The sequence below is a fragment of the Dreissena polymorpha genome, chromosome 6 (assembly GCF_020536995.1).
Source record: "Dreissena polymorpha isolate Duluth1 chromosome 6, UMN_Dpol_1.0, whole genome shotgun sequence".
Lineage (NCBI taxonomy): Eukaryota > Metazoa > Mollusca > Bivalvia > Myida > Dreissenidae > Dreissena > Dreissena polymorpha.
Window position 1 is genome coordinate 109224542 of NC_068360.1, and position 23131 is coordinate 109247672.

Sequence of the window (23131 nt, forward strand, 5' to 3'; positions counted from 1 at the left end):
AGCCAACCATTCCTACGGAAAAACAAACTAGGCGGACAATACGAAGACGTAGATGATTATTTAGATGTACAATTTAGACTTTTAAGAGAAAATTTTATTGGACCTTTAAGAGATGGCATCACGGAGTACATTCAACACAATCAAAGCAAAACTTAACCTAACGTTCGAAATACTGATGTTCGTATATATCGAAACGTAATTGTAGTTGGACCAGAACTCACTGAATTTGGTTTAAGTTTCAAAATGAAAATGGAAATGACACAAGGGCTAAGAGAAATACATTGGGAGTTAGGTAAACGTTTGATAAATGGATCATTGGTTTGTCTTTCCGACAATGAATTTGACACGCTTGTTTTGACTACCGTAATTGAAAACGAAAATATAATGGACGGGCTTTTTACTGTTTTTATTGAAAATGTCAAGATATCAGATGTGCTTAACAGAAACTTTACTATTGCTGAATCTACAGTGTATTTTGAATCTTACAAACATGTATTATATGGGCATCAATCCATGAACGAAACGAATTGCTCATTTGCAAAACATATTATATTTAGCCAACCTAAATGCCCCCACCTGCGTATTTGGATCACAAAACAACTTTTGATTTGTGGCCGTTGATACACGATGACTACACAATTGTTCACCCTAGCCATATTCGAAACGAGGTACTAAGTGTTCACCAGCGTATTTTGTCAAAAGAAAACACAAAGTCTGCACTTGTGAAAGTACTTGACAGTTCGTCATGGCCAGCAAGGTCAAGTCTACAATAAGAATGCTCGCAGCTGCGAGCCATACAGAACGCACTATCAAGAGAATTTGCAATTATTCAAGGTCCACCAGGAACGGGAAAAACATACATTGGTCTTAAGTTGGCAAAAGTTTTGCTTCACAACAAAGACACATGGGCCAATGAGAGTGGAATGACCTCACCGATGTTGATAGTTTGCTTTACAAACCACGCACTTGATCAATTTCTTGAGGGAGTTGCGAAATTTTATCGCGGGGACTTGGTGCGCGTTGGTGGCCGTTCGAAGAGTGAGCGGTTGAAAAAATATACATTGAAACAATATCGGACGGGCGCTAACAGTCCTCGGAGCGCTATCGGGAAAATGACGCAATTAAAAAACTCGGCGCGTAAGGATTAAGACAAATGTCAAACCAAAATACACGATTTAACCATAACTATACAAATCTGTTTACAAACTATAATCAACAAAGAAACACTACGTGATGTATTGAGCGATAGGCAATTCCAATCATTACAAACAAATAGAATATCAACGAATACCGATGATTCTGCTCAATCAACTATAGCTCATTGGCTACGAACGGACTTAATAGAGCATGAGTGCAGACAGACAATTTACGAAGGCCCCAATGACGATGAGGATTTGGAAAACGGCATTCATGTAACCACAGGAAACGAAAGATCTGCTAGTACACTGTATACTTTCGAAGATATACTACCAGAGTTTGACACATCTGAGGTTGCAATATTGTATCAAGCCAGACGGAAGATACTATCAGGTTATAATGTCACCAAGGAATACGTGCATGAAATTCTGAATCATATAACCAAGATTCGTTTTAATTTAAATGAAAGCAATGAGGAATTATCCAAGGAGGAACAGACAAACAAGAATAAGGAACTGCAAAACTGCAAAGAGACCACAAGAGATGAAGCAAGAAGAAAATGAGCTTCAGTTTCGCTTAAAACAAGAACAATTAATTCGGAAATCTGTCAAGAAGAAGATACCAAATCTAATTTTAAGTAATGACTTGATGACACACAAATAAGCATGTGATATTGACGATATTTGGAAGCTCAACCTTAAAGACAGATGGAGACTTTATCGAAGCTGTGTGCAGACATATTGTTTGTATTTATATCATAAGATTGAACAAGAAAGGGAAGGTTTGGACAGATGGAATATAATAAAAACATGCAAACAATTAATTTCATCATTTATTTAATGAAATATTATATATTTAAATTGAAAACAATGCACCAACCATATGATTTCAACAATTTCCTTACATTCCTAAAATTACGCTTTGATATAGAACAAGAAATAGCCCTAAAAAACGATAATTTTGAACAATTTAATACAATTTATCAGAGATTACTTGACGGTCAGTTTTGAGCTTCCAGCTTCTCCTTTTTTATACTTCTTTCTTACTTTTTACTTTCTTTTGTTAACTCTTCATATTGCAAAAAGACATAAATAATAACCTGTGGTTAAACCACAATTATCACTATTGTTCCATGCGGAGTGGGTATATTTTGAAGAAAAAATATTTAAAAAAAACAATAACATTCTATTGTACGTGCATATGCACCCATAACTGTATTGTTATTTTCTTGAAGGAAAAAATGTTTGCAATGTATGTACATGTATAATTTTTTTTTTTTAGTTATATTAAATAATAAAAAAAAAGAAAGGGAAGGTTTTAAGATAATAGCCAAACGATACAAAAAGGCACAAATGCAAACCGTTATTGGAATGACAACAACATGCGCTGCTAGATACCTCAGCACCTTACGGGACATAAAACCTCCGATTGTGATTGTCGAAGAGGCGGCTGAAGTATTGGAAGCTCATATCATCACACCCCTGAGTGATGGATGCAAGCACATTATTTTGATAGGTGATCACAAACATTTGCGACCAAATCCATCGGTTTACAAACTGGCTACCAGAAACAATCTGAACATAAGTTTTTTCGAACGCATTGTTTAGAGCTTCAGCACAGGATGAGACACGACATAGCGGATAACATGCGGCATATTTACCCAGGTCTTCATGATCACAACCATGTGCGATGCTACGGCGATGTAAAAGGCTTAGCAAAGAATGTCAAGTTCATCAATCATAACGACCCGGAAATTTCAAATGGTGAGCTCAAAAGTTATGCTAATCCATTTGAAGCCGATTATGTTGCTAAACTTGCAAAACATCCTTTGCTACAAGACTACAATGTGTCCCAAATAACCGTTCTTACCACATACACAGGTCATTTACTTGAATTAAAAAGACGTGTATGAACCGCGACGAATATGAGGGAGTAAATGTAACCGTCGTAGACAATTATCAAGGAGAAGAAAATGTTATTGTTATATTATCACTTGTAAAAAGCAACCATGAAAATCGAATAAGGTTTTTGAACACTGAAAATAGAATTTGTGTTGCTCTTTCGCGAGCAAAAATATGATTCTTCGTAGTCAGTAATTTTGACCAATAATCATCTGTGTCGTCTTTGTGGAAAGCTATTACAGACGACATGATAAAAAGGGGTTCTATCTCAAGAGGATTACAACTCCGTTGCGCTAATCATCCAAACGACCCACCGAAAATTGCAGAAACGGCCATGGTCTTCCATGATGCTCCACTAGGCGGTTGTACGAAAATGTGTGGAGGAATACTGAATTGTGGCCATACTTGTCCACTGAAGTGTCATATAAAAGATCCCTCTCATAAAATGTTGAAGTGTCAAAAACCATGTTACCAACATTGTGAACGGAACCATCAGTGCACAAGCAAATGTTATCAAGATCCTTGCCAACCATGTGCAGTAATTGTTACGATGACCATTCCACAATGCGGGCTCTTGCAAGATATCGAATGTCACTTGGATCCTTCTAAAGTTATTTGCAACACCAAACCTTGTCCTACAATTCTCGATTGCGGACACCCATGTACCCATGCATGCGGTGAGCCGCATACTGAAAACTGTGAATACGAAATTGAAAAGAAATTTTCCTGTGGACATACATGTAAAATTCGTTGTTGCCAGGAAAATTCAGAACAATGTCCACAGTCTTGCGGCAGTATACTACAATGTGGCCATGAATGTAATGGTACGTGTGGTTCTTGCTTAAATGGAAGATATCACGACAGATGCAGGCAGATATGCAGTCGTATTTTAATATGTGGTTATCAATGCGAATCGCCGTGTGCGCATTGTTTGCCATGTGATCAGAAATGTCAAAACAAATGCGTACATAGCACACGCAACAAACTGTGTGGCATCCCATGCACGCCTTGTAAGGAAGCATTTACATGGTCTTGTAAACATGATCAATGCTCAAAACTTTGCAGTGAACCATGTAATCGGCCACCATGCAACAAACCTTGCGAAAGAATACTAAACTGCAACCACATATGCATTGGTTTGTGTGGTGAGCCGTGTCCACACCTTTGCCAACTTTGTGATAAAGAAAAAGTTACAGAGATTTTCTTTGGCACTGAAGACCTCCAAAACGCACGATTAGTAAAACTGGACGACTGTGGGCATGTACTGGAATCTACAGGTCTTGATTACTACATGAATATGAAAGAAGAAACCGGAGAGTTTTGTTTATAATGCTGTCCAAAATGCAAAACGCCTATTCGCAAATGTGTGAGATATGGATATATTGTGCATAAACAGCTTCGAGATATTGAACAAGTCAAGAAAGCAATTCTCGGTGGATCATTCGGAAAATTGAAAACAATGTTTGACGCGGAAACAAAGTTTTTGTTGAAACAAAAAAAATCAAATATCTAAGTCAAGCTACGCATCAATATCAGCTACGGAGCTCGCTTTTAAAAGTTGTAATGCTGTGATCAAAAATGCTTACTTCAAAATTCAAAAACGGATTACGTCCCTAAAAGAAAACAAAAGTTTTGTTATTTTATCTTAGCAAGTTATTCAAACAATAAACGTTCAACTTCAAGTAATACATAAGTTCGAAACTTTGTTTGAGATGACAGTGAACACACAAAGAATGTCGTTTTTTGAAGACATTGTTAAAAAAGTTGCACACGCTCGTTTTGTATTTTCTGAGCAAGAACTAATTTATATAAACACCGAATTAAACGGAGCCCAATTGTACTTCAAGTGTCATAAACTGGAGAAACATTTGAAACGAGTTGGTAAACATTCCAAAGTAGCAAATGACATGAGGAACACATTGTTTTCGTTTCATGTATTAACTGCAGATGAATTTGATCGAGTGCGTGCCTGCTTGGATCGCATGAAGGGCAAGACTATGATTCCTGGGCTTAAGATAATTGAAGAAGAGCGGATTTCAATAACACAGGCAATGAAACTAAGCACGGGTCATTGGTTCAAGTGCCCGAATGGTAAGTTTTAAATATGTTAAACTGTTGGGCACTTTTTATGGCCTTTTCTAATGATTTTTGTTTTATTTTTTGTTCAGAATAAGACACCTATGACTTTCTAGCCAACGAGCTTCTTTTAAAAGAAGGCACAGCTAAAAATCCGGAGCTCACGTTTTCAGTCCTTGCTGCAACGGCATGTTAACGATGTTAGCGATTGATCTTACAATATTAAGTATTGTTATTATCTACATTAATTTTAATGACGATGAAATGTTTTCAGTATCTAACATAAGCAATAAAAGTTCTCGTATCTACATTTACTAACTACTAAAATCTGCTCAACTTGCACTAGAGAAGCTTCAAGAAGTTGACTGACTGCAAAGATATTACTATATAATGAGAAACAGGGTACACATTGTAAAGAAAAAGATTTGGATAAACACACGTGCATAAAATACACAAATGTCTAAGGTTTCGAATGAGTAATTGGTAAACTTACTATACAACATCCATTTTTAATGTTACATTTGATAAGGACACTCAATAAAAACATACAATCATCAAAATGAATTTTGCTGAATGCGTACAGCATATACTAAACTTTGATTTAGTCAAACAAGGAATTCATTTTACCTAAAGAATACCATATATTATTCGTTTAATAAAATAATCCATATTTACTTCTGTCATTATTCATTTTTAAGTAAAAGAAAAACACTACATGTTGCATTATTTGAAATATAACGTTTTAGGGCACGTTTACGCCATCGATGATTGCGGAGGGGAAAACCAAAGGTCAAAATGTCCAGAATGCAAGGCGGACATTGGTGGGGAGCATCATCGACTATCGGAAGGGAACCAGTTGGCGTCGGAAATGGACGGAGCAACGTTTGCAGCGTATTCAGAAGAGGCGAATATCCTTGGAAACTTTATCCTCGATGATCTTCATTAAACTTGTATGAAACATGTTTTTAAATGCAGTGCTTAGTACCAAATAGACAAGAGATTGCAGTTGGTAGGACTATATTCCTTAAAGTTTCCGTAAAGCATATAAACCATTACGAAATGGTTGAAATCACTGGACTCGACGTGCCCCTTCGTATTTATCGTTTTATAATACACATGCTTATTTATCCGAATTATAACCGTTAAACTATTTATAAATTTTTCGATAAACAACCCGACTGATATCAGCGATCTCTTTGTAAATTATTGACTTGAAGACCTGATGTATTTCTAATATATGCCTTACTTTCACCGTATTAGCTCGACTTTTATGATACATATTTCGGTAAGCAAGTTAATGAGGAATAAGCTGAATACTTTCATTCAAACTTGAAAAATGCATATAGAATATTAAAAAGACCATCCCGACTAATTTACTCTATTTTTAAAAAAATCAACATATGGCGACAGGATAAAATTTGAAATTTATTTATTCTTCATATTGGTAGGTACAAGTGTTTCGGTATGTTTATTTCTCTGAAATGGCTTAAAGCAGTTAATTCAAAATTAAAACGTAAGCTTTTGCTTCCAGAGGACCCGGGTTCTAATCCCGAGGAAAGTACTATTTTTTTATTCAACTTTTTTATTGCTATTGTAAAAAGTTAAGACTTTAAAAAAAAAAAAAGGTTTCTGAGTAAATAAATTTAAACACATTTTTCAAAAATACGAAAATCTGTAACAAGTTTCTTTAATGAAATAACATGTTATCGAGACTGAATGTTAGATTTAGGATACAGAGTATATTTTATAGTCATATGAACGCTTTATGTTGATTGAACTTATCCGTTCCATGGAACGGCAGTCTATCTTTGAATATATTTTGCTTTCCGCTAAAATGAATTTTTTCTTTGACTGAATCGGTTTTTAATTTCCAGAGTATGTAAAGACAAATGTCCTAAACTAGTAACATCAATCGTTAATCACTACACTATGAATTACTATAGACCTTAACTACAATATGTTATGAATTTGACGTCTGTGTCCGTTTTCCTACTTATTGTATAAAAGTCTTTGAGATAAATATGGAATAAGACCCAACAAAAAACAAAGCAACCTTTTGAAAATAAAGCTTATATTTATTGTCTTCATCTTCATATGAAGCCAATCGTTCAATGCTTTACTTAGCATAGAATTTGCTATGTTTATCTTGCGTTAACCCAATACAATAATTGCATTGTACTGTGTATTGTTCAAGTATTAATCACATTAAAACACGTTTTAGAACACTACTTACTGCATCTGATGCGTAAATGAAATACTGTTTTGTATTATTGTATTTGTAATGCAAATTAATGCATTGATGTTTTGTTATGCGATGTGACTTGCTATAATGTGATGTGATGTAATCTTATGTAAGAAATTCGTATATCTGTGTAGTTTAACATTCATTGATATTATTGTCCGTATTAAATTATTTAATACTCAATAACGGGAAAAATGCTGTCCGGATTATTAACAAGCTGTTTCTTTTATTAATTCCCATTGACGATATACAAAAGGGATTTTTTTGCTCTTGGTTTATGGTCGAATTTTATTTCCCTAGTTGTTGCAGAAAACAAACTTATTACGAACGACACATTTGGGCATAAGAAAGAAACATGTCGGGGAAATATGGAAACTTGTTTCTATGTAAAAAAGATGTGATATATACTAGCTCAATAAAATCAATACTAAATATAAGTAAATGTTTATTTTGTTATTTGTCTACATAATTATCAGCGAATAACATGAAAACGAGTGCATGAATACAGTACGTGTTTTAGATGGTCTTTTGCACATGCCAATTCTTTATATTGCATAACACGGTTATAAAGAAAAAGGCCTTATGTAACGATATTGGAACGCCAGTAGCTAAGTGTGTAAAATTTCATTTACTACTTTGGCATTTTTATTTGTGGCGTTCCGATGATTAATAAAAAGTATGTTTTGATTTAAACTCTATATGTCAGCGTGTGTTTATGTTTCAATTTCTAATGTTACAGTTTCATTCAAATAATTCATATTTTAGGTATTTACAATTATGATATGTTCAAACGTGTTTACATTATTTTTTTAAGATAACAAAAAAAAAACGACACTTAATTATCTGCAATTATATTAAATGGTATCACATAATTATAATGGTTTAATGACTTTATTTCAATCTGTTTGGTCTGTTTTTAGTTTTATGTATTTGATTGATGGATCACTACATTTTGATTAAACAAAATATCCATTGTTACAATTTCCTTTCCTTTAATTATAATATTTTGAACAGGAAATTGAAGACTATGTAAATTACATTTTAGCAATAACATACGGACATTTACAATTTTCTTTCTGTACCTAAATACAAATTCATTTTTGTATGCCGGATGCATCGTGTTGAAAATAAAGCATTCGACACCTACACAGAGTTATATTGAGTCAAACAACACAACTTCAAAAAGTGTGCTCATGTCACAAATAGCCTTTCAAATGTCTTTATCGGCAGAAAACAAATGCATCTTGATAATGACTTCACCCCTTTCAGAATAACGCGCAACACTCATATTATTTTAAAAGATAAATAAACCTGCGTTCATTCTGAGTCACTGTATACATTCACAAATTTAGGGCCCGGTTGAAAAAAGAAACACCAATCTTAACGGCCATTTAGTTTAAAAGCACGTGAACGTTTGGATAAAGTTATTAAGCTTGCACCGAGAGCACAGGACGCCTTAAAAAAACAGTCGAGTTGTTTCCTGTGTAGAACCTGTACTTTGTGTTTTAAAACAAGATTTTTTTTAAACGATCCCTTACCCTGGACATAATGGTCGCTAGGCGGTTACCATATTGTCTATTCCACCACGACCATCACGTTATGTATACTAATATATAGAAATAGTAGTAATTATGTATATGTCGAGATAAAAACATTATGCCTCAAACACGGGCCTTCCACATTTAAAATTAAGACCTGGCATTTGTATTTAATTTGTGACTATAACGAATAAGTTTAATTAGTAAGATTATTAATCCTACGCATTTATATGTCCACGTCGTTGTCGGTGATTGCGTAATACAACGGTTTATGTTTGCGCGCAACATCTCAATTTCACTGTTTCTACTTCAGATTTTTAACCTTACCTTCACACATTTGTTCAAGATAATTGTCCATGTCAGTAACCGATTTCAGAATTCCATCTGCAATTTAGCATATGCATGTCCCCTTTTTACTAAAAAATCAGATTAACGTTTGCGTGCAACTACTTCATATCTCTATATTTACTACATTTATGGAAATAAAACATTAATGTCCAGAGTTTTAATAGACAATCACATACTGATATCGATTACGGTCACCAGCTTTTTGTAAGATTAGCCACTGTTATATTTATTCAAGTAAAAGTCGGATTAACGTGCAAAATAAAATAAGTGTTTATGTTCGCGTGCAGCAGTCTATCAATCTATCAATCGTGATGTTACACCTGAGTTTGACTTTGAATTCGCTACCGCGCCTGGATAAACACATAACCGCAAACAAGACATAAAACTACTGCAGTATACCACGTGATGACATCGACAGAAACACAAATGTTGTGTTCGGATAAATAGTATTTGGAATTGGGCCATATGACCTATTCGGTTATCAAGCTGGGGTGAACTTTGGTAAATCTATATAATTTATTAATACTGTAAGTGATGTAGTGAGCAATTTATACAAATAAGTTTATTCGAACAATTACAAAGGTGCCACTTATACATCCTAAATATTGATTGTACAATTATCGATGCCTTGTTAAAAATTTACGAAGCCAAAACGTTGGTCCAAATATCCGTATGATAATAACTGTTGTTTTACATTCACCATTTTAGCACGTGTTTGAAGTCAAATTATTAAGATGTTTGGAATAAGATGGAAAAATGCAGTTTTAAAATCATTTTCAGTCCATGCATATACAAACTAAACTTTTTTAGATACTAACGAATGCATATCTAACTCCTGCCTGTATGGTAGCGCATGTTCAAGTGATGTAAACAGTTAAACCTGTACATGTCAAGCTGGCATTAGTGGAAGGAACTGTGAAACCGGTGAGTACCTTTGTTTACACCTTTCGCAGCATACACAACAATTGAATCCCCTTCAATTTTGGCAGATGAATGAATCTTAGTAATGTTATGGCAAATTTGAAAGATATACCACCACTTTTGTTAATCGGGTGCTCCGTCTTATTTCTGACGTTTATGTTTAAATGACTATATGGCGACAATTAAAGCAGATCCCTTTTAGCTCGTCTTTGCATTACATGCTTATGATGAGCGTGTGATTACCTCTTTTCCGTCATTCGACGTCCGTCGTCCGTTGTCCATTTTGCGGTATAGGGCAGTTTTCAACAACTCGCTATAGTTAGACAATTTGTTTTAATTCTTCATTTAACTTGCGGAACATTTGTGCTACAGATGTTTTTAATATGCCAATCGCCGTAAACAACACGGCCGCAGGGGCGTGGCAAGTGTCCATATATGGCTAAAGTGAAAACTGGTTAACATGTTTGAAGTCATATTTTTGTGTTATATCTTGATTAAACTTGCTCGGATCATATGTGTTCATGGCATATCGTCTCAGTACAAAACGGGTTCTGATTTGTTAAAAACATGGTCGCCAGAGAGTATGGCACAGTCGCTTACATGGCTTTAGTTAAACGTTCAAAACTCAAAAGAAATCAATATCCCGGCTGAAACCGTAAATGAACGCTCAAGTCGGGTAATTTTTCTTAACAAGGCTAAAGCGAAACCTTTTGAACTCTCTAAAATTCGTACTTTTGATAAATCAGCTTGACACTTTATCAGAAAACTTGAATGATGTCTAAGTGGAGTTTAAAACGGTTCCGGTTAAAAAGATCAGAATTCACAACGACTACAAAAAAAAAGTTTCATATCAAGATCCGTTCTGGTCTCCAGTGATCTACATATTGCTGTTGACTCTCTTTTTTAAACTTAATCATTTTACATTAACTTATTTCATGTTTTGAAAGCAACCCATGATGTTTCACTGGCTTGGCTCTGATTGTGTTTGTTCCCACTCTAAGAAGGGGTAGGAGGCATATAGATTTTCCTTCGTCCGAACATCCTCCCGCCTGTCCGTTGGACTTTATGTTGTGGAATGCTTAAAGAGGGCTTAAACTTTGCGAACAATTTAAGCAGCAAGTGATTTAAGCGACGTCATATTTTGTCACAACGTTTTTTTTACCAATTCGGGTATGGAGCCCATCTACAAAATGTAATTTTTAACTTGCGTCAGTTGTAACCATAAAAGTTATGCTGCTAACATATTTACCAGCAATTGAACTTACGTACGGAAAAAGTTTGGTTCGAATTTGTCGACATAGCCGAAGTTTAGGTCGTTTTTTTAAGTATATTTTATTCACTAGTGGCACGCGTACTTCAAAGACTATTGATGTTACATGTAGAAATCATTATATCCCTACATGTAAAATTGGGCACCTTCTTATTTTGGTTTGCATAATTTCGATATAACCGGAGTAATGGTCTCTATCTATACCAAAAATTAAATTACCCGTTATTAGCAACAACAAAACCAAGCGCATTGTTTGTGTCATGCGTTACTCAACAATAATAACTGTACAAGGGAAACAACTAGAACAACCTATCAACCGGATACTCTACAAGTAGTTGCTGCTGACTTTACATATTTATATACAGGTATAATGTAAATTTCCGCGCACACATACATCAAAGTTATACCTATTTTTCCACATTGAAATGAATGTGCATCCTCCCCATGCCTTCAGGGCGGTACATGTTCAGATGGTGTTAACTTTTTACACCTCTACATGCTCAGGAGGCTTCAGCGGAAGGAATTGTGAAATCAGTGAGTAATATTCTGGTTTTACCTTTTTCAACATACAATTCAATTATCTGGGCAGTCCCATATCAACATTTGCAAATGAATTAACCTTATTATAAAAGGGTCTCGTTTTACATAAAACCCATGTAAATACGGTCTCCGTCTTCTAGCTGACGTTCTTTCGGAATGATCTTTTAGAGATTTAAAAACTCAAACCTTTTTCTTAATTTTGATTACAAATTTTACTACTTTCTTGTTCCGAGAGCAATCGCCGATATTACAATTACTCAGTATTAAATTATATTATATATGACATTGTTAACATCCACCGTTATCCCTCATTTAGGATTCCATCTTGTTTTGGCCGCAAACGTTAGAATAATTCAATTTGAAACAGCTTTAAATGTTGTTCAAGTTTTAACGTCAAATGTTTATATTTTTGTGTCAAGAAGGTAATGTTTAAACAATTTATACAATAAATACTATAAAGGCAACAGAAAAAGCATTATTAACAATATGTTCAGTTCATTCCCAGACACACCCGTTCAAAATCTACTGTTTCAAAGACTTTTAAAATAAAAAAGCTGGTGTGTTTTCAGTTTGTGAATTTTCGTTTATGTACAATGTTAGACTCCAACAAGCAGTTGATATGCTACAGTTGTGCCGATATGCCTGACCTTGAACTCTGTGATACAGTGAAGACATATGGCAATAGGGAAGTGATATGATTTAGTTTATAAATCATAGACTTAAAGAAGAGCATTATATGTTTCATAAAAGGTTTTACAGCGCACCTTAACCATTTAATTGTGTGTTTCTGCATTATGAAATTTGTTTTCAGGTGCGAAGAGTAGAGTGAATTCATCCTAAGTAGAGGTTGAGATGTTCCAATATGTCAAAGTTCTACAATTTAACATAATGTAATGTCTTCATTAACTAGTTCATCAATTTATAATGTTAATCTGGGATTTTTATAGTTGATATTTCTACATAGAGTTCTCTTCTTATTAGGCAGTAAGGTATTATTAGTTTCAGATGTGTTCGACCTAAGCTCCAGTAAATGTGCAAAATATTGCAGTAGCGACTTCTGAAATGGACATGGAAGCAAGAATGAGTGTAGTTTATATATGATTATTTTGCTAGTGTCTTGTTCATATATGCGTATGTCAGAGCTAGTGCTGTTTAATATGTGTGTAGGTTTAATCTTAAGACATGAACAAGGCCCATTGTACTATGCCCACAATCACGTTCGAACCGTTCAGCAATCCACGTCCATGTAATACACACCAGGTGAGTTTAAATATGCACGATTTTGTATTGTTCCAATGAGAGTTTTATACACTTTCATTGTTATTTAACACATTAATTTTATAGTATGATTCTCGTTCATAAATTGCACATAATATATGCCGGTAGCAATACGCAACAAGATAAACGCTTAATGCCAAATCCCTTAACTTAGTGTTTTTCGAAACTAACCATATAATTCTACATTTATTAAAAAAGATGAATGCATTTTATTAATGTTCTCATTGTCAAATTACATGCATTTATTTACGTTTTGCAGTACATATATATAGTATAAATCCGACTTATTCTTTTGTTCAAATAACCCTGAACGTTCCTGAATAATAGATAGAATCTTAAAACAAAGCTGATTCAAAGGTACGTATTTCATAGCCACTTTCGTTATGACAATACCATTATAGACATGAATGTTTGAAATCACCGGCTTTCTGTAAGGCCGTAATAAGTAACGGTAACTCGTGTTAGGTCGTCGAGACGAGATAACTTACTCGTGGTAAAGACATAAGCAATTGATCAACATACATGCTGTTAAACGCTTGTTTCGAAATTGCTTAACGCGAGGGCTCAAATAATTTTGGACAAAATAAATCGGACAGATTACCGCTTTAGTGGCTTTTCAAACTGTGTTTATTCTTATTGGTTAATACGGTTGCTATCACGACAAAATTTAAATAAATGATAAGTATTTTAAAACATCAATAATAACAAATAAATTACTTTAAAACACACATTTACTATACATGAATCGATATAAAAAAACATCAAGGTATTCAAATAAATATAGATAAGTAGATGTTTCACTGTGCAATACGGAGATATATCTTGACAAGCAAATTAATGTGCTTCCAGTTTTCTATGTGAGTAGTTATCCGATACCAAGATTTCAAATCAAAAGTACACGCTATTCGTCAGTCAAGTTAAGTAAGGTTATCGTGACTTCCTTGTTTATAGGTCTTGTGAGAATTACACATGGTTAACTTTGGAAAGTACTTTTTGTCCTTTGGTCGTCGTCCGTCATCCGTTAACTGCGCATACCAACGTACTCTCCTCCTCCTTAACCGCTAGTTAGATTTTAGATTGCAGATAGTTAGATTTGAGCAAAATTACATTGCCACGATTATTTGTAGGTTGTTTGGTTCCATGCATAGATTACTTTACTCAAAATATGATCGACATTGTTTATATAAGGACAATGAAACGTTATATTTATTCTTTAATTTTTTTATTAGGATGGATTGTTTATATATAGTGCTATTTTTTGTTCATACACATAAAATGAATCCATATATTTATAGATGGATTGATATAAATAGTCTTTCCGTTCATACATTTTAAAGCGAGTTCACGATTGATACATAGTTTTTTGGTTTAAAAGGGTCTTTCACAGATTTTGGCATGTATTGAAGTTTGTCATGATATGCTTTATATTGATAAATGCCAATATTGGATCTAAAAAGCTCAAGTAAAAAATCATGAATACACTTAAAGAAAGAAAAAAGTAACCCCCAACGGGGCTCCAACCACTGATCCCTGGAGCCCTGGAGTAAAACTCTACCGCTTAGACCACTCAGCCATCCGTTCTAACACAATCACAGATGTATTTTATACCTTATAAAAGCAATATGCATAGTATCACAAAATATAACGACAACAACAGAATTCTCCAAATTATTCAATCGTTTTGCGTTGCAACGCTTTATAATTTTTAAATCGTTTAAAGATACACATAATGGATATTTTATAGCATGATTAATGTTAGGTATGCTGTTTCCTCATAAATATCATAACTACAATGAAAATATGCGAATCTAAAACATTTATTTTTATTTTTGTCAATTTACCAAAACGTGAAAAGGCCCCTTTTATGTATTGAAATCTGTCTCAAAATTTGATGAGCTTGGTATGACTCAATAATGTTTTTCAACACGAACATCCGCTTTATATAAAAGTGTTACTAATTCATTAATAATTCGACTTTTGAAAATTCGTTGGAGGACATTTTCTATAAAAGTAACATCGTGATGAAACATCTTAGTGAAGTAACATGTGGAGGACCAGTAAATGGCATGACCAAAGCAGCCAGTTCGTGATTCATTGAATGAATAACAAGGACTCCATTAAGAACACTTAAGCGGAATTCAGTTCCCTTTTTGTAAACATAGGTTGAAAGTATTCCATTAATGTAAGATAATCATGCATAATAACATGCAGTAGTCACATCCAAAACATGCATGTTTTAATAGCAACCAAAATGTGTATTTATATTTTTTGTGAATTACAATTTCAGTCGCTGATCATTTAAAAAAAACATATTTTTAATACAACGCCCTTGAATACTATGTTCTAATAAAAATGATGAATTTGTTTGAATCAAGTGAAAGCATAATGAAACAAGTAGTTAGTGACATGATATATGTATTGATTATAGTTGCAACTTCTTTGCCTCGGCAATCGGGTAAAGTGTTTCAGGATGCGTAGTAAGTTTTCAATTATAGAACTTAATGTTTGCCATACCAAACATTGACTAAGGTTTCTAGTCGTTTCTACTAAATAACGAAATGTCTAACCAAATAGACATAGACATCCTCTTTATACGACTTGTTGGTAAAAAAAACTCAGACTACTGACGTGTCTTCAACTGTGCATACATAATTAAAACTGTGCCCACCGATCTGCTATATTCAATCAATGCATAGCAAAACGGAGCACGTTTATAACATTGACGTTTGTTGTGCATTGGTTATTGATATGGCGAGGATATATGAATATATATTGTTTGAAAACAACATCTACTGAAAAATTAACCAGATCGGTCTTTTTTAACATACTATTACAAACGAAATGGATCGCAAGACAATAACAACTGTTCAAACATGTCATCTTGAAAGAAAAATCCGGACTTTACATATTAAATGAAACCATAACTAAAGCCGCTTATTGAATAAAAGCGAGTTTACCTTTAAGCTTCACAAAATAAAAAACTGTTTGTTTTTTCAATCTCCGTTTAGGTATCGTTTAAGACAAAAATCACCTTCACTTGTAATTGGATTTTTTAGCAAATGTTCATGGAAACAAACGACAGGAGCAATACAAATTGTAATTATGAAACGCTATGCAACATTAAGATAACTTCAGGCGAGTTGGGTTATTGTTAATATGTGACAAGAAGATATCCCATAATTTTACTTTCCAATACATAGATCTATATGGAAGTTAATAGGCACACATAATAAACTTCATGAACAAGATGTTTACCTTCAGTGCAATGATAAGCGATCCAACGTAAAAAAAAACATTAGTTAATTGTCAATGTCAATTAATCGAACTCAAATTTCCGAATGCATAATTTTTTTAAAAACAATTATCAAATCTGTATTAAAATATTGTGATCTTAAATTGATAAATGGACTCATAACCCGGTCCATGCAGCTAGCATTTAAAGTGTGGTTCCATAATTATTATGACCGTTGATCTAGGTCAAGCCGGAGAGAATCAAATATACAGGCCGTGTTTCTTATCAAACGTTTATAAGGCTATGCGTGTAAATATTTTAAATTAAAGTGCTGTTTGCAGTACATAATGGCGCACATGTATTGGGTTATATTGGCTTCCCTTTTCGCATGCACATTTGCACTTAAATGTAAGTAACGTATTGTTGATTGTTGAGAATTTACTAATTAATTCGTCGCGCTTCAATACACACGTTTTTACCTATCTATTTTCAGCCACCACAGGAAGGGAATTCGTCACTGGATTTCTGAGTTATGATCCTTATTGCATTTTAAGACTAGATATAGCCTCCAGTACTAATGGCGATGTTGAAGTATACGTACCATATCTCGGAATAAATACCACCTACTCTTTCAATAGAACATTTTCAACTACGTTCGACGATAGTCTTCAGCTTTACGGTACTCGGATCGGACAAAACGGCGTTTATGTTAAATCATCAGTTGATGTTTCGGTCTACATTACCACAGATGCAAATTCAAATCAACATGGGTACAGTGAAGACACACACCTATGCCTGCCTATTCAAGCGCTTGATAGAGTATATTACATTTCTAGTTATTTTCCAAACAGAGGAGTTCCATCACAATTTATGGTGATATCCCCGTTCGCGAACACTGAGGTGAATATATCCTTTCCTAACGGCACATCGATATCAAAGACACTGAACCGGTTGGACGTCTATCAGGAAGCCTCCCTGAATAGCGATCTCACTGGTACTATCGTCCAGTCAAGTAAACCCGTATCTGTGGTAAGCGGAGTGGCATGTGCGACTGTTCCTAATGCCGATATTTTTTGTGATATGATTGGTGAACAAATGATACCAACTAATGCATTCGAAACAAATTTCATCATTCCGCCAATCCTATCTTACCAATTCATGGTTCGTATTTTCAGTAGTCAACGTAATAACAAGGTATGTGTAAAAGACGAATTTCTTGAAAATTGCACAATTATGGATTCACATGAATGGTTTGAGTCTGTACCTACTCTTTCGCCCTTAGTCGTCACTAGTCAAGAACCGATATCCGTCATACAATACAAAGAAAATCAAGCGTATATGACAATAATTCCGAGTATTCGTCAATTTATGAATGCGTATACTTTTTTTGCACCAGAGGTCTCTGCAGACCACATTCACTATATTTCCGTTACCATAATCTCTTCTGCATCGCAATTGCTTCGTCTAGACGGCAAATTACTAAGTGATCAACTTGTTGACACTGCTCACGTGGTACATCTATTCAACAGTTATACAGTCCTCACATCCAGAATTACTTCAGGATACCACGTGATGACATCGACAGATACACATGTTGTGTTCGGATTGATTGTATTTGGAATTGGATCCGATGCCGCATACGGTTATCCTGCTGGGATAAACTTTGGTAACTGTATGTACTCTTTTTATAGTAAACGTTATATAATGAATAACCGACGTACTAGTAATCGATGTATTGGCAAAAACAATAACACACATACCAGATGTAGATTTAAAGTAGTTCATTGTGCGAAACCTGTAACTATGTACTTTTAAATGACTATCGAACTTATTTTTTTCCATTTATTTATTTATTCGCCAATATGCACTGTACAGTTAAATACAAACATCGCTGGCATAGTAATAAATTGAATTACAGAATAATCATTCATGTTACAATAATGTATGACAATTCTATAAAAAAATACAACACAAAAATACTTATAATTATGAAGATAAAATAGTATTACAAAGAGATTCGACCAATTCCCACGAACTTTTATAACTATTGGCTAAATGTGTGTTTTGTATAACTGCAGAGGCTATTGTGCAGCTACTTCGTAGACCATGAATTGTAGGGGTTACCATTCTACGTCTACAGTTTTAAATAAAGCGTTTGATTTCGAGACATAAAACGTTATACTTTTCAGATTGGTTACCAACTGATCCCAGTATAAATGTTTTACAATCAAAACTGAAATTGTCATCAATGTTTTTAATAGCAGATGTGATGTGATATAAACACATTTGTATGACATTACAACTCCAAAATAAATGGACGAGAGTCTCTGTTTCTGTTTTACAGAAAGTACATTTGTTTGAGTCACTTATTTTAATTTTTTGACAAATTATTTGTGGCTAGTATGTTGTGAGTCAGTCTAACTTGGAACCATTGGTTGTATGAATCTTTTGTGGTTTTTAATACCAGTGCACAAAGACTTCTCCATTCTGAGCTTTCAATACTGAAAAGGCTGTTCCTTAAACATAACGTAACGGTTATTCATGCTTTCAAAAGAAAACTTTTAAAAAGTGCACCGAGTACTCTACAAGCGTTTACTACTGACCTTACATAGTTAGTAAAAGGTAGGAATATAAAATTATCATGTAAATATCCGTTCCTGAGCACACGTACATTGAAGCTATATATATATATATATATATATATATATATATATATATATATATATATATATATATATATATATATATATATATATATATATATATATATATATATTTCCAGATAGTAATGAATGTGCATCATCCCCATGTCTTCACGGTGGTACGTGTTCAGATGGTGTAATCGCTTACACATGTACATGCTCAGCTGGCTTCAGTGGAAGAGACTGTGAAATAAGTTAGTTGTATTGTGGTTTCACTTTTCCCAACATCGAATTTAATGTTCCGGCCATTCCCTCAGCAAAATTTCCAAGCAAATGAAACGTTTTTATTACAAAGTTGACTGATTTCTTGTTCCGAGAGCAATTGCTGAGATTCACTCAGTTTTAGTTTTTTATGGAGTTGAATAACCTTGTTAACATCAACCGTTAATCACTTTTTAAAAAGCCACCATTTGTGTTAATTAGGAGCCGGAAACTCTGTAAGAAATCGCTCTTGAGCTGAACAGATAGATCTAAGATTTCACCATTTTGGACGTGACTAAAAAAATAAAACGCATTTAATAGCTTTTCTTGAGAATATGTTCAAATATATACGTGTATGCGGCCTTCAATCTAGACAATCATGTAATATTCTACCTAGACACCATTAAATATTCAAACGGTTAAGAACTCGTACATTGAGAACAATCATCGGGTCAAATGGCCATGCAATTCCAAATCGAGTTTTCCTACTTGAGACCATGATAAGTGCAAAGTAGGTATACTTATGTAAAATGTCAATGCCGTGCTTGCGGACACTTATCTCCAAGCTGTTACTCTTTCAAGATATGAATGAATGTGCATCATCTCCATGTATTCACGGTGGTACATGTTCAGATGGTGTTAACGCTTTCACCTGTACTTGCTCAGCTGGCTACAGTGGAAAGACTTGTGAAATCAGTAAGTTGTATATGTTTGTTCATTTTTCTCAACATCTATTGAAATGATCTTGACAGACCAATATCAAATTTTTACAAATGAATGATCTTTGATGTAGTTCGTTTTAAATGAATCATTATAGAATTGGACTCTCCGTTTTGTTTATGAATATAATAACGAGGACATCTGTATTAATTGTAAATATAGGTTTGACTAATTTCTTGTTCCTGGAGCCTTCGCGGATGTTTCAAACACTCACTTTTAATTTATATGATCTACGTTAACATCCCCCGTAATCCCCCGTCGGGTTTTCCATTATGTTTCGGACATAAACGGAAAAATAATCCAACGCTGACGCAAATTTACATTTTCCTTTGTTTTAACGTAATATTTGTACACACTGATGTGTGTTCACTTTGTGAGTTTTCGAATATTTACAATTGCAGACTCCAACAAACAGTTGATGTGCTACAGTTGTGAAGACATGTCCAACCTTGAACTCTGTGATACAGTGAAACAATGTGGCGATTGGGAAGTGAGACGTTTGAGTTTATAATTTGTATACTTATTTTACAATACGGTTTAAAAACATAATATTTTTGAACACTTTGTACAGGGCACCATTGATAATTTTTACTGTATGTATTTGCATCTCTGTTAAGCAATGAATATGTTTTCAGGTTTGTGTGGTAGAGAGAACCCATGCCAAGTACAGGTCGGGATGTGCCAATAGTTCGGTAACTTTAATGTTTAAATATTGTAATGTCTGCATCAAAAATGTAATAAATTTTCGATCACAATCTGTATTATGTATCTACATATCCACCGTTCCACAGTAACGTATTATTTGTTTATTACATTTCAATTTGCATAAATGTATATAAATGTATTAAAATATATATGTACTATGTATACCGTATATATATATATATATATATATATATATATTTATATATATATATATATATATATATATATATATATATATATATATATATATATATATATATATATATATATATATTTATATATATATATATTATACATGTAATCGATTGGATTCAGATTTGTTCGACATATTATCCAAACTCCAGTCACTGTGCAGAATGTTGCAATAACGACTACTGCAATGGTCGTGGATGCGGGGATGAAGGTATGCACTATTGAAACTCATGTTGAAACACACATGTACTTGATATATGAATATTTTATGCCCATCGTCATCATATAATGGTATGCCAGAACTTGTTTTGTTTAATATTTATGTAGGTTTAGTCTCAAGACCTGAACGAGGGCCATTGTGCTATGACTGCAATCATGTTCGAACTATTCAGCAATGCACGTCCATAACACCCTGTGATAAACACCAGGTGAGTTTTAAGACGCGCAAGTCTTAAAATCAGTGAAAATAATGCAAGAGTATGTATTGTCATAGTTAGAATTTTATACAATTTTAACGTTTTATTGAACACATACATTAAAAACAATATGTTTCTGATAAAATCGATGCCAAATTAATTTCTATTGTGACAAGTTTTTAAAATGTTTTATCACATCAAGTGTGTGTACCAGTTTTAATTTGTCATTATCTTATTATTTTCTTTAGTCATGCAGTGTCGAGGAATTTAAATGGCTTGATCACACAAACTTCAAGCTTGGGTGTGTCGATTCACCGGTATGTCGATATACCTATAGTGCATAAATAAAATAATATATGTATAAGTAATTAATATTTGTATCAATATTCAGTGCAGATCACGTATTATACATATTACAAAACTTAAGTAGTTTAAACAACTAGAGCATATATGATTGAACGTTTTTACTGAGTAATATTTAATAGAAATATTTTATTTAAATATTTTAATTAGACTATTATACAGTTAAATATCAGTGATCATTGCTCTATAGTGAATGCATTTCTAGTGCAGCGCTATTGAGAACGGATTGCAACGTTCTTTGCCACGCTGCAAATACTGTTGTGACCAAGACTTTTGTAACACCAATTGCACACATCACCAGTCCATTGGCATAATTGGTAAGCTACAATAGTGCTTAAAGAAACAATATAGAGCACCAGATATGTTATTTCTGTGCAAGGCATAATTGGAAAGAAAATAATATATATATGAATTACTTTATATTAATAGAACACATTTGTATATTCAAACAACAATAACTACACGAATATTATTAAGCAATAAAGCTTATACAATCGCATAGAATAAATACATGTTATATGAATAAATAAACACAATATATTCAAGTAATGGAAGATGTGGAGATTACACTACAATTTTTGAAAGTAGAAAATGTATACACTTTACTGTTGTAAAACAATTTAGTGTATGTAGCAATGGTATTACAGAAACAAGTGCATACAATGAATAGAGCATTGGTCTTCATATAAATTTCTGCGTTGTTTATAAATGGTTTTGTCTTGGATTGAGAAACATTGTAAGCATTATAATATAACATAGTTTGCGTGCAATAAAAATCAGTTGATTGAACGTTTGTATTTTCCTATTATACTTGCTATATATGTACATATTTATATTAGTTATGTATGTGTATCCACTTTCATGTTACTTGTAGCTTGATTATAAGTACCAATTAAGTGTTTCTCGAAAGCGAATATATATATATTAATTCTTAATTTCAGGGTGACACGATGACCAATCTGGCCAAGCGATGAGAGTCTGTATTGACCATGCTTATACAATGTACAAACATGCATATGAAAAATACATTTTTAGTATAAATTGGTGTTGAAACTACCCATATTGTTAATATATTCAATTGACCGTGACAAATACCAATCATCTATCAGCTTCTGTTGCACATACAATAAGTTATAATGCATACTACCGATTTTATGGGAAAACGTCTATATGTGTATTCATGCGTTAGGCACTAGCATTGATCAAACGGTTGTAGTGCTAATAACTTACGTTGGCTTTCTGATATTTTTTAATCATTTCAATGATATATTAAGCTTGTTTGATATGCTAATACATAATATATCAATTACTTGATGAATGTGTACTTAATAAATCTTGTATATATGAAA

The 23131-nt window shown here is 33.6% G+C and overlaps 1 protein-coding gene and 1 pseudogene across 6 annotated transcripts; both read left to right on the forward strand.

Annotated features, from left to right (window-relative positions):
• Positions 1-416: 416 nt before the first annotated feature.
• Positions 417-6060, forward strand: LOC127835986 (NFX1-type zinc finger-containing protein 1-like; annotated as a pseudogene).
• Positions 6061-16743: 10683 nt separating this feature from the next.
• On the forward strand, positions 16744-22838 carry LOC127834809 (uncharacterized). 6 transcript variants are annotated; one of them, XM_052360861.1, is made up of 12 exons: positions 16744-16891; positions 16977-18155; positions 19266-19379; positions 19969-20082; positions 20508-20596; positions 20742-20798; positions 21127-21214; positions 21331-21431; positions 21668-21736; positions 21988-22099; positions 22430-22518; positions 22724-22838. In XM_052360861.1, exons 1-11 carry the CDS (start codon positions 16831-16833, stop codon positions 22450-22452), a joined length of 2007 nt encoding a protein of 668 aa, XP_052216821.1. In that variant the 5' UTR covers positions 16744-16830; the 3' UTR covers positions 22453-22518; positions 22724-22838. The 6 variants fall into 6 exon arrangements, with proteins under 6 accessions (XP_052216821.1, XP_052216825.1, XP_052216822.1 ...); XM_052360865.1 differs by lacking the exon at positions 22430-22518 and having other exon boundaries at positions 21973-22099; XM_052360862.1 differs by lacking the exon at positions 22430-22518.
• The last annotated feature ends 293 nt before the right edge of the window (positions 22839-23131 follow it).